The sequence below is a fragment of the Gavialis gangeticus genome, unplaced genomic scaffold (assembly GCF_001723915.1).
Source record: "Gavialis gangeticus isolate Ggan-Ray unplaced genomic scaffold, GavGan_comp1, whole genome shotgun sequence".
Lineage (NCBI taxonomy): Eukaryota > Metazoa > Chordata > Crocodylia > Gavialidae > Gavialis > Gavialis gangeticus.
In genome coordinates, this window is record NW_017729025.1 from 8256329 (window position 1) to 8268182 (window position 11854).

At 43.1% G+C, this 11854-nt stretch overlaps 1 protein-coding gene across 3 annotated transcripts in view; it reads left to right on the plus strand.

The window, feature by feature from the left end:
* MAP4K5 (mitogen-activated protein kinase kinase kinase kinase 5) overlaps positions 1-11854 on the plus strand; it is a 137242-nt gene that overhangs the window by 64138 nt on the left and 61250 nt on the right. For all 3 annotated transcript variants that reach the window (XM_019518363.1, XM_019518364.1, XM_019518365.1), the window contains 5 exons: positions 4196-4286; positions 5511-5575; positions 8420-8475; positions 10730-10777; positions 10854-10896. In XM_019518363.1, the coding sequence (XP_019373908.1) occupies positions 4196-4286; positions 5511-5575; positions 8420-8475; positions 10730-10777; positions 10854-10896 (303 nt within the window). The remainder of the gene's footprint in view (positions 1-4195; positions 4287-5510; positions 5576-8419; positions 8476-10729; positions 10778-10853; positions 10897-11854) is intronic.

Genomic DNA, 11854 nt, shown 5'->3' on the forward strand with positions numbered 1-11854 from the left:
CTCTGTCCACTACACTGGGAGCAGCTTCCCCATCAACATCAATATAACTTCTCACCTCTTCTCTCAAGGTCTTCCTGAAACTCTCAGATCCGTAGCTCTGTGAAATAGAGCAGAAGTTCCATGTGCATCTATGTCTCTCCATGACTGGACAGTGTGTGGTGGCTCTTAATGATAAAATGTCCCCTTCCAATCAAAGGTTCTCTGTTGAGAGGAATCTCTCCTATTGGGAAGACTGTCATATCGCGCAGCATTTGATACGATGTGAACACACAGAGCTAAAGTTGGGGAAAGTGAATACCTTCTTCCTCTTTGAATTCTTCTATTGCACGTCCTCATTTGGATGTGGTTTAAAAATGACTTTATTTTGAAAATTTTCCAGTCGGGTACTCGTAAGCAAAAAACTTTTCCTGAAGAAAATTTGTCATCAGTGGTGAAATGAATCAAATCATCTGACTAAAACCCCAAATTCCCTAAATCACATATAAGGGCACAAATTCACTCTGAAATTCAGTGTGGTCTTAGCGTATCTGTGCAGAACTTGATTATCTTATTTATAGAAACTGTGCTTTTTTTTTTCTTATTTTAGCTTGCAATACATAACAAGGTTGCATATCACGATGGCAGGTTTCAGAATCCTCCAAGAATTTTCTTTAACATGGTAGTTCGTTCATAGCATCTGATGAAGCAGGCTGTCGCCTATGAAAGCTCATGCCTCTCTAAACCAGTTAGTCTCTAAGGGTGTCTATACATGTGCTCTGGGGTGCAGGGGGGAGCGCTTTAATTAGAGTGGCTCTCAGAGCCACTCTGATTAACGTGCCTGCTGCGTCACTTGTATGCAGCATCCCGTGTTTCAAAATGACAGCAGGGGTGCTTTAACTAAAGCTTGTTCGTGTGTGTGTGTAGAATTAGAATACCAATACACACACACATGCACCCCATATATGTATCTATATATAGATTGTGTGTGTGTGTATTGGTATTCTAATTTTTTTAATTAACAAAATAACCTGCAATGTGCCTAATCCATAAGAAGAAACCAACTTTAAAACTCTTTTGAATTTAAGGCCATTTTTATTTAATAGAAGTATTTTGCTGTGTGTACTCTGGTAAACTGAACGGCTTTTCATCACCAAGGCCTTCAAGATTTTTAAAACCACAAACATAATTGCTTTGTCACATTTTAGTAGGTGCTTATAGGTTGGAAGAGGAAACTAGCTTTCCTGCTTTCAGTATATTTTAAGTGTTACCTTAACGTTTAATTTCCTGAGCTTGTTATGCTTGAGGGTATAACTACAGTGTCCCAGACTTTTTTTTTCCAATCCTTAACTTAAGATGTTATGTACCCCAAACTTTGTCTCTACTACAGTTTTTGTTTTGGAGTGTAAATATGAGCACCTTTGTCAAAGAAGCATCTGGCTGTAGAGCAGGTATTTGAAGTACATTAGCACTGAACCCAGAGATCTACCCTCCTCTAATTGTCAGCTCAGTTCTTTTGTGTCAGCTGTTCCCTTGTTTTATGTTGCAAAGAAAGTGATCAAAATAATGTGGTTTCTCTGTCATTCAGGGTCTAAGCCAGTAGTTCTCACCCCTCGTTAAACTCAAGGCATCTCTTGGAAAAGCTAGCTCTTAGCTTCCACTAGTTTCTTGACTACGGAAAAAATAATAGAGCAATGTTTCTGTTGCAGAGAATTCAGAAAGCCCACGACAGGTCAGACATTTTTGATGCTATGGATTACTATTTATAATCTCTGGGTCTGTCTTAGTCATAGGTTTTTGCACACCTGTCAGTGGTGATCATGTGGCATCCTTAAAAGGATCTTGTAGCACCTGTGGATGCCATGGCACCCTGGTTGAGAAGCCATCCTTCACCGAAGTTGATAAGAAGACCTCTGCTGATTTCATTGGATCTGGAGCCAGGCTGGTCTGGAGAAAGTACAGCATTGATGTTGCAGCTCTATTTTTGACTAAAACGTTTGAACAGGGATACCAAGGGGGCTCTCTGTTTTGAAGAGGGGATAGATTAGCACCCCTAATTTCTAGTGCACACAGCAGTGCAGATAGACTGCAGTGACTTGTGTATAAAGAGCACCGGGAATGCCACCAATCTAAAGTCTAAAAATAATTTTTGTTAAATGTAAGTGCATGTTTATAAGCTGCTGACTGATTCACTCGGCTTTTCCGTTTTGAACCCATTTTTCAGAGGTTTATTACTTCTCTAGAACAAAAGCTGGCATGAGTAATATAAACCTGGGAAGACTTATTACTGTAAATTCACACAGTGAGGAAAAATGGACATTCGGAATGTCTTGGCCTAGGCCCTCTTGTCCTCAAAGGGTGTTGAAAGGAGTCTGTGAAGTAGGTTTACGTTTCTGGCGTTTTGTAAAGGGATGTTGTCAACTTAATCAGGGGCTTGAAAATAGCTTCTTCCCTCTGTCCTCCGTAGCAGCGCTGCGAGTCATTAGAAGTGAAAGAATTTTAAAAATCCAGTTCCATTTTTTAATTTCTCTGAGTTTCAATGCAGAAATTCAAGGGGCTCCATCTACTTACTTATCTGCCAGGGTATGAGACCGCTGTAATCCACACATGAAATTACAGCTTGTGAGGCCATTCCCAAACTAGATTTAGGACAGCGTCTTGGACACTGTTAATAGAACCAGTTCAGCCAAGGTTACTTGCCAAGGATTTATTTTCTCAGGGCCCTAGTTAGGCTTTACAACCTGTGCTTCTCTTACTGGAACCCAAAGCATAGAAAAAGTAGGGATGAAAGGAAATTTAGGATGTCACAGCTAATCCAACCCCCTGCTCAAAGCAGGATCGACCCTGTTTAAATCATCCTAGATACGAGCTGCAGTTGCATCTCAATTTCAGGTGATTGGTGCTGCAATGTTCGACTCCAAGTCCTGCAGAAGAACGGTTTTGTTTGAAAATTAGAGTTCATTGGAGCAGTTTTAAAAACATGCATACGTTTCTATGGGTCTCAAGTATTTTTTTTAAACCCTGTTTTTAACACCCCCCCCCACCCCCGGCTGGCAGTGGAGCAGGTTACAAGCTGGTGCACGGGGAAAAGTGGCCCCTTGCCCACCCCATGGCCAGCACCCCGCACTGCAGCCGCTCGCAGCCCATCTGGGACTGCCTGTGCCTGGTCTGGATAGCCTGGTGCAGGCTGCAAGCAGCTGCAGCGCGGGGCACTGGCCATGGGGCAGGTGAGGGGCTGCTTTTCCCCACACTCAGCACCAGCTTCTTCCCTGCTGGCGAGCAGGGGGTCGGGGCTGAGCGCTCCCCCCCACCTGTACCGCAGGGCTGGGGGCATTGGGTGTGAGTGTGCTGGGAGCCAGTGGGAGCACAGGGCCCGCGCCTGTGTCCTGGGGCCAATGCCAGTGGGGCCCAGAGCAGGGTGGTAGGAGTGTGGGGTCCCAGCTGCCAGGGGCTCTATGGAGCCAGGCCAGCTCCCCTCTCCCTGCTGGTGCAGCCCAGCCTGGCTCCACAGACCCTTGCCAGCCTGTGCCCCGCTTTGGGCCCCACCGGTGCTGGCCCTGCGACATTGGTCCCCAGGTGGTGACCAGGGGACAGGGCACCTGTCAAGGGGCAGGGCTACCCATACGGCCCTTGACAGCCTGCCAAAACTGGGTAAGCAGCCCTCTGCCCAAAATAATTGCCTGCTCCTGCGTTATGGCCTCTGCTTTCTCTCACTGGTCCAAAGCAGGGTCCTCCAGGCCCTCTGGGGGAGTAGGAAAGGAGGGGAAAGAGCCCTCTCCTGACTCCATCAGGACTCGAGGGCCACTGGGGCTGTTTGCACGAAGCCAGGGCAGCTTTTGACCAAACAGGACTGCCACCACAAGGCACCCCGTGTGCTTGCAGACGTGCGAGCAAATGGAGCGCGTGCATTCCTTGGTCACAAGTGTGCTGCCACTAGGCTTGTAGGCCAGGTCTTCTCCCAGCCCTCCAAGAAACGGTTCTGTTCCCGTGCAAAGAGGAGAAAAAGTAGAGAATGACATGTGGATAGCAGACACCGAGTGGCATGGGGGCGTGACTTATGGAAGGGTCAGCACCTGCACAAGCGCGGGGGCGTCTCTTAATAATGATGTGTACATTTTCCAGTTGGTCCCACTGGGGACCGTTTCCTCCCCTTCCTCATTTGTTTGTGCATTCTGTATTTGTGGTGTGTTAATATACTCATGCCATCTCTGTTTTTCAGGTGATGACTTTTCCTTGATACAGCAAGAAATATATATGGTTAAAGAATGCAAGCACTGCAATATTGTAGCCTACTTTGGTAGCTATCTCAGGTAAACCTCTTTTGGTGCATGTATTTCTGTGGATTCTTTTCCAGGACAGCATGCTCCCCAGTGCTTTTGTCCCCTCTCCCCAGTCCTCTTTAGAGGCAGTCCCTAGATTCCCAGTTGCCTTTTAAAACAGTGACTAATTCTGCATGATCTCCACTGGCTAGAAGAATGGAATACTTCGGTGCCAAGAGCCTGTTCCTCTAGAGACTGTTGCAATATATCCAGCCTCAAACATTGATGTCTCGGGAATGGTCCTTCCCTTCAGCTAGCTTCCTGAGGAGGTTTGAAAGGCTAATAACGTAAAATAAAAAAGGCTTGTGACTTATCCAGATAGTTATGCATGCAGGCATCTTATTTAAAGGTACTGCTGTCACTTGAAAAGGTTGATGTAGTAAGTTGTTGTTGGTAAATGCTCAAAATCTGAATTGTGGCAGTAGTTATATTTCATGGCTGTGGTATGATGGCTCTAAAATACACAGGCGATAAACCAGATGATGCCAGCTGTCTGCCTTTTTGAGTATTCACTTTTAATACAAGAATATGGAGAATATTTTCCGTTCCTCTGGAATTCTGTAGTTTATCAGTGGGCTCTGTGAAAATACAGGTTGTTATTTTTCAGTGTTTTCCCTCTCATCTCAACTATACAGTTCTAGGAAACTTGATTTTAACATTATTTGGAGGGTTCCACTTTTAGAGTTAGGGTTGCAAGCCAAAATTATTTGAATTGGACTTACATGGTTAAACCTGTCAGCCAAGTACCCTTTTGAAAACTGCCGGTGGAGAAATGGGGGCTTTTAAAAAATACATTTTTGAGAGTGGAAACTACAAAGTAAATATGTTTATATAATTTAACTTGGTTAATAGCATGTACATCTCAGTTGTATTTTTACATGACCTTTATGTCAGCTAAAAGGTCATGGTTATGGCAACTACCTTGTAGCTCTAATCAGCAGTTCATTATTTTTTAGTGAATGTGGCACGTAAGGATTTTCACACTTCTAAGTGAAAATTGTTAGTCCACTGTATTGATCCAAATATATTAAATATGGGCAAAGCGTTATAAGTTCTCGTAACATATCTGAACTTCAGAATTCTTCATTTTACAAGAAAATGGATAACAGTCTAACAAATAATAAAAGCAGAAAATCATGATCGTTATTAACTGTATCCTGTGGGACATCGATGAGTCAGCTTCTGATATTTTTATTCAACTTGTTTTTTTAATAGCCGTGAAAAGCTGTGGATATGTATGGAATATTGTGGAGGTGGATCACTTCAAGACATATATCATGGTAATTTAAAACTTCTATATTTGCACCTTTTTGAAGTTACAAGCAAAGAAAATGTGAGAGCAGATCAGTAAAGAATTGTTTCAATGGTAATTTGTTGGTACAAGCTACTAGAATGAACAGGTATTTTATTAAAACTGAAGTTTCTACAACATTTGTTAATGATTCTTCATAAAAAAAGACTCTTTTGGCATTCATATGCTGTCATTTTTTGCTTTCCATTTAAAAAAAATCTAAAGCTATCTTAGATTAAAGTGGGCAGCCCCAGAACTGAAAGCAAAGGTTGTGCACTTACCAGAGAGCACACTTGCCCAACCTAATGTTGTGCAGTTAAACAGAAGGTAGTTACAAACTAGATGGTGAGACAGAAAAATGCACTTAGTTGTTTATGCACTTAAGCAATAGACAGGTGACCTGTGTTTGTTAAGGTACAAGCAACAGGCAGAAAATTGTGACTTGTTCTCTAATGCAGTAAAGCAAATTAGGCATTTTTACATATAAATAGAGCACACACATAATTACAATGCTGTGGAGCTATTTAATTGAATCACAACACATAGTGAAATGAGCAGAAGATAATGAATTCAGTTCCTGTAAAAATAGAAATGTGTACTAAATTCCCTATATTAGCAGCTAAATCCTTAAAATGATTGTTAGTGAAAATCTTAGTATAACATTTTCCTTCGATGAGAATGGGAAATTAACATGAGAATTTTCTGAGAAATTTTCTTATTAGAACGTCTCACGTTTGGTTTGACTACAGGACAGTCATTTTGGGTGGGCCTTTATGAACGCTTAGGAAAAACCTCTTTGGCCATTTTAAAAGTGGAGAACATACAAAATTGAGTATTTAGTATTGAGTTTTGGGGGGGCGTTTGTTTTTTAAATTTGAAATCGTTGGCTTTACAAGTTAATACTTCTTATTTGAGGAGTCAGTTCAGAGAGAGAGAAATCTGGGGATGTCTATAAGTTGCAGTGCAACTTCTTGTAGAAATATATGCGTGCTAGTTAACTGGCAGTTTGGGTGAAGTCAGTTCAGGTGAAGCACTGTATTGGTACTGCCGCTGTAGTTTTGGGACCCAGCCTACTGTCTCTGCATGGCATGTGTTGTATTGTGTTCAGCGCACCATGTTCAGGACTAGTCTGGGGATCTCTGCACGCTGCCAGAAAAGTCATGGTTAGGTGGGACATGCTAAGAAATGAAGACTTCCTATTGAAACCTCACTTCTTTGACAACACAGTGCCCACTGACTTCTAATGGTCTTGGGGACTGTTGCTGGGACACAACAGTAGAAGTCTTATCTCAGTGAAGAGCTAACTTCAAAGCCTTTGAGACCCTTAAATGTTACTGTATGTGCATGGTTATTATTTTTGTTTTAAGTAAAAGAAATAAGGAAGATGGCCATACATCCCATTTTTGCTGGGCCAGTCTATTTTAAACCCCACTGAAAACAGGACAAAGCAGCACTCTCCAGCCAGGAGAAGTGGAAGGGGGTTGCTTGCCTCCTGCAGCACCGTGCACCTACACTCAGCTGGGACTGAAGCTTGGAGACAGCTGAACATGCCAGAGTAGTAGGGGGTGTGAACAGTGTCATATTTTGAGACTCGGAAATAGGGTCACCTTGGAATAAGTAAGCCCTCCCACATCCAAGCCACTCCAGCAGTCTTTCCTACCCAAGTGCAGGGGGGCTGGACCTGATGATCTGTCTGTAAGGTCCCTTGCAGCCTCTAAAAACTATTTCTATGCAGAAAGGTCTTTTTTTGCCTCAGTTAAGTTACTTTTTTTAATGGAACCTGTGGCATGCAAGCATCGTAGTTCTCATACTTGCAGTGTCACCCAGCTTGTAAATGTGCTGTTCAATTGCCGGTAGATCAGTAGTTGTTGACTTGTCGAGACTGCACAGCGTGTGGTTAAGCGAACTTTCCTAGGAAAACCTAAACTCGGATTTTCAAAGGACAAAAGATATGTCTTTTGTTTCCTTTCTTTATGCTTGATAAAGAATCTGAGAATTGGTATGCGTGTTGTTTGTCTCAGAAATGTCAACTGTGATCTTCATTGATTTTGCTGACAGTATTGTTGGAGGACTATGTGGACTGTGCAGTTTTTCAGACCCTAACTGAAGGGGAGGAGATTTTGAATCTAAGGCAAAGATGTATTCTCTCATGCATTGCTCAGTTGGTTGATTTAGGATTAAAAGTCTGTTTGCTTTAATAGCTATTTAACAGTCTTCCGTTCCGTAGTCTTCCAGGGTGAAAACCATTTGAATGTGTAATATTAAAAACAAAAAACAACTGGGAGAATATTTCTTTGTTGCTTTTTGTCTCTACAGGGCACAAACACTGAATTATGAACATGGCCCTTGTAAAATGACACCAGCTTAAAAACAGACTTCTGTCTAAAAATGTTTTACTTCTGTGTTCTTTGGCAAATGTTTTCCTCTTGTTGCAAGTAATTGCCTTGTATTACTGTGCCTGACAGAGAGCAGAGACTTTTCTTTCCAGCTTATTTTCTTTGTGCATTTAAGGGCATTTTAAGCATAGCCAGTTTTACAGCTTTGCCTGTATTGTCAGTTATCTTGAGTGGTTTGTGCTGGAAAAAGAGTGCATGTTGGGGAGTGAGGTTTCTTTTAAAATAATAATTCTTTAAAAATGTGGCTATCGAACCACTTACAGTACTTCATAAGAATAGCTCCTGAAACTGTTCGCAGTTTATTTCTTGAAATAAACCATATTTTAAGAGGCTGTAGTTTATGTGGAATATTGCTGTCTTCTGTTGACTACTTTACAATAGCATATCTGCACTGTGTACATTACAACTTACAGACTTGATGTTATCTCTGTTTTCAGTAACAGGACCGCTGGCAGAGTTACAAATTGCATATGTCTGCAGAGAAACTTTGCAGGTACAGTACTTCTGCAAATGCACCATGACGTCCCTGTTCTGTGTGGGAGATAACTTCAGAAGGGGGTGCTGTCTCGTCACCTAAATGTGTAAACCCTTGGAATACAGCAAGAATGCTAGCAGTTAATTAGGGCTAGCAAATTACACTACTGTCAGGTAGTACAATAAATAAGTTAATAATTTTCAGTGCATTGTTTCACCTGCCAGCTCCCAATGTGCCCTAATCTGCAAAGGGATTTACACACAGTAAGTCTGTATGGATCACATATCAGGATCAAAATCTTAAGCCTCAATCCTGCTCCTGTTTTAATTTGAATAGTCCCATTGGCTGCACTGATGTAACTGTATTTACTTGAATCCAAGATTACTTCGAATTTAAGATGCTCCCCCTTCTAAATTAGATTCTAGACGTGGATTGTTTACGATGTGTAGAATGAAGGGTACTTTTAAATTCATCCTCCCACTGCTGCTGTGGGAAAAGCAGTAGCAGGAGGGCAAACTTAAGGGAAAGCAGCGGGATGGGGACAGGCAGGCTGACACTTGCACTTTGTCCCCCTCCATCTGCTTGCCATCTGTCCTCTACCACTTGCCCCCACTCCCACAGTGCTTGCACCCCCTGTATGCTTGCCCCCCCCATCTGCCCACCCATTGCATGCCTCCTCTGGAACCCGTTCCCTTCTTCCCGTCACTCCTGGTTACCCTAGACAGTGGCTCTGGCCCGGGGCACGCAGTGTTGGTGGCTCCAACCCTGGCCTTAGGATTAGGACCCAAGCTGGAACCAGAGCTGTAGCAGCTTCCTGCCGTGGACTGGTACTTGAATCCAAGACTAGCTTCCTCCTGCTGTGTTGAATGAGGGGATAAAACCCCATGTTGGATTTGAGTAAACATGGTAGTTAAAGCAGGGCTGTCTCTCTGGCAGCCCATGGGTAGCATATACCTCATGAGGAGTTAAATTGCAGTCTCCAGGCTCCTTCCTGATCATAGCTGCCCCCTTTGCTCTGGCTGTAAGAGCAGCCAGAGTTTCCAGATGCCCGTTCCCTCCTCCAGCTCCTGCTGCCTGCCCAGCCCCAGGGGATAGGGTGGGGTGCTACAGGGAGCTAAGGGTGAGGCTGGGGGTGTGTGGTGCAGTGATAAGGGGGGCACCTGTGGAGGGCTGTGGGGGAGCATCAACATGGGTGCATGGTTTGCAGCATGCAGCCTCAGGGGCTTGTGGCTCTCCCTGGTATGGCCCCCCTGCTTGTGAGGTCTGTGGATCATGCAGCCCCCAGGCAATTAGAGGATGGACATCCCTGAGCTAAGGCACATGTGTAAGTCTGTAGGTCTGGGCCCTTATTATTGATCTGTTTGTATAACTTAGTAAAGTGGCATGGTCAAACAATGAAGCTGGTAGTTAGGACCAATTTCTGAATCTCCTTGCAGACATTGCTTACTCCGAGAAAGTGAGAGCAGGGAGCTGAACAGTAAAAGGAAATATTTTGCCCTTTATGCTTGATCTGTGGGATTGAATTCTAAAATTTAGAGAGGGAAAAATGGTATGGCTGGGCTGCCAATGTTCTGGTTTATTTTCTGATTACTAATCATTGTAAACATACAAGTTAGGGTAATACAGTGTAATCTTGTATTTCAGGGTCTAAGCTGATGCTGTTTTTGTATCAGGAAGAAATGTTACCAACCTTGCACTTTTCCTAAAAACCCTCACTTGTTCCTGAAGCATTAGGCAAACTGGCTGCTGCCAGAGGCAGGGTTGTGGAATGGGGAGCTAATCTGATCTGGCAGTTCAGTTCTATTGGTGCTACAGGACTAATGTTGCAGGATTTGTTCTGACTTTCAATGAGTTTCAAGTGCTGAACACTGCTGACAACACATTCACTTTTATTTATGAGCTGAAAAAAGGTTTAGGTTTCCAAGGTTAGAAACTTTGGCTGAAAGCTTTCTAGATTTCAGAAATAAATTTGCTTTGTTGAAATTGACTGTTAATAAAATGCATACAGAGATGCATTTTGAAGCTAAAATTATGTTTGAAGGAAAGATTTGGTTCATAACTTGTTTAAACAAGTCTGTGCATGTGTGGGTGCTGGAACTGAAAGAGATGAGGAACAGAAGCCAGGCCCTCAGGTTCTCGAAAAACTAACCTTCTCAATAATGAATGTAAACACATTTAGGTTAAAGTATTAAAAATTGTTTTTGAAGTGCTGCATTTTTATAGCATTTTCATATGGCAAACCTGACACATGCTTTTTTTTTTCTTCTTTTAGGGTCTTTCTTATTTGCACACAAAAGGCAAAATGCATAGAGATATAAAGGTAACTTAATACTTGTAATCTGGACACACATTTGAAGTTATTTTAGCATATCAACTCTTTGCATGTCTTGTTTCAGGGTGCCAATATTCTGCTAACAGACCATGGTGATGTGAAGTTAGGTAAGTTATGTGATTTACCTGTTTTATTATTAAAATAGTGAAGGAGGCCTTTTTTAAATTAAACCATTCAAAGGACAGGAAGTAATGGCACCAATACAACACTTTGTTTTAGTGAAATTCCTTTTATACCGACATTGGATTTACCCAAGACCTCATTCTGATCACTTTTTATACAAAGCCTCTGGAAACTATACTGCTCTAGGTGAAGGAGGTTGATTCCCCCAGCAGAGGATTTGGCATGAATACTGTATCTTCTATTTCGCTGAATAGAATAGGTATAGCAAATACATACTGCGCTGTGAGAGGCAATGAAACACCGTTCAACAGCTTTTGTATACCAGTATGGATACAGGCAATAGGATTTGTGTGCTTTGTCATGTAGCTACTTAAATTTTGGGCAGTAACTGGCACCCGGAGGGGTATATGTACAGACACCTGAAGCTCAGCATTCACTAAGCAGCCCCCTGGGTTTATTTCTGTACTCCATGCTGGGGCAAACTGTTGATGGGTTTGTGTGACGTTTCCAATGGGAAGTTTCATAGTTTCATAGTTAGTAGGGTCAGAAGGGACCTGAGCAGATCATCAAGTCTGACCCCCTGCCATGGCAGGAAATAGTACTGGGGTCAAATAACCCCGGCGAGGTGTTCATCCAGCCTCCTTTTAAAGACCCCCAGGGTAGGAGCCAGCACCACTTCTCTTGGAAGTTGGTTCCAGACCCTAGCCGCCCTGACCGTGAAGTCGCGCCTCCTGATATCTAGCCTAAATCTCCCCTCTGCCAGCTTGCAATGGTTATTCCTGGTCACTCCTTGTCATGCTGGGGGGAACAGGGACCCCCCCAATGCCTGCTGGTCCCCCCTGACTAGTTTGTAACAGGCCACTAGATCCCCCTCAGCCTTCTCTTGTGGAGGCTGAACAGGTTCAGGTCCCGTCGCCTCTCCTCGTGGGGCCTGCCCTGCTG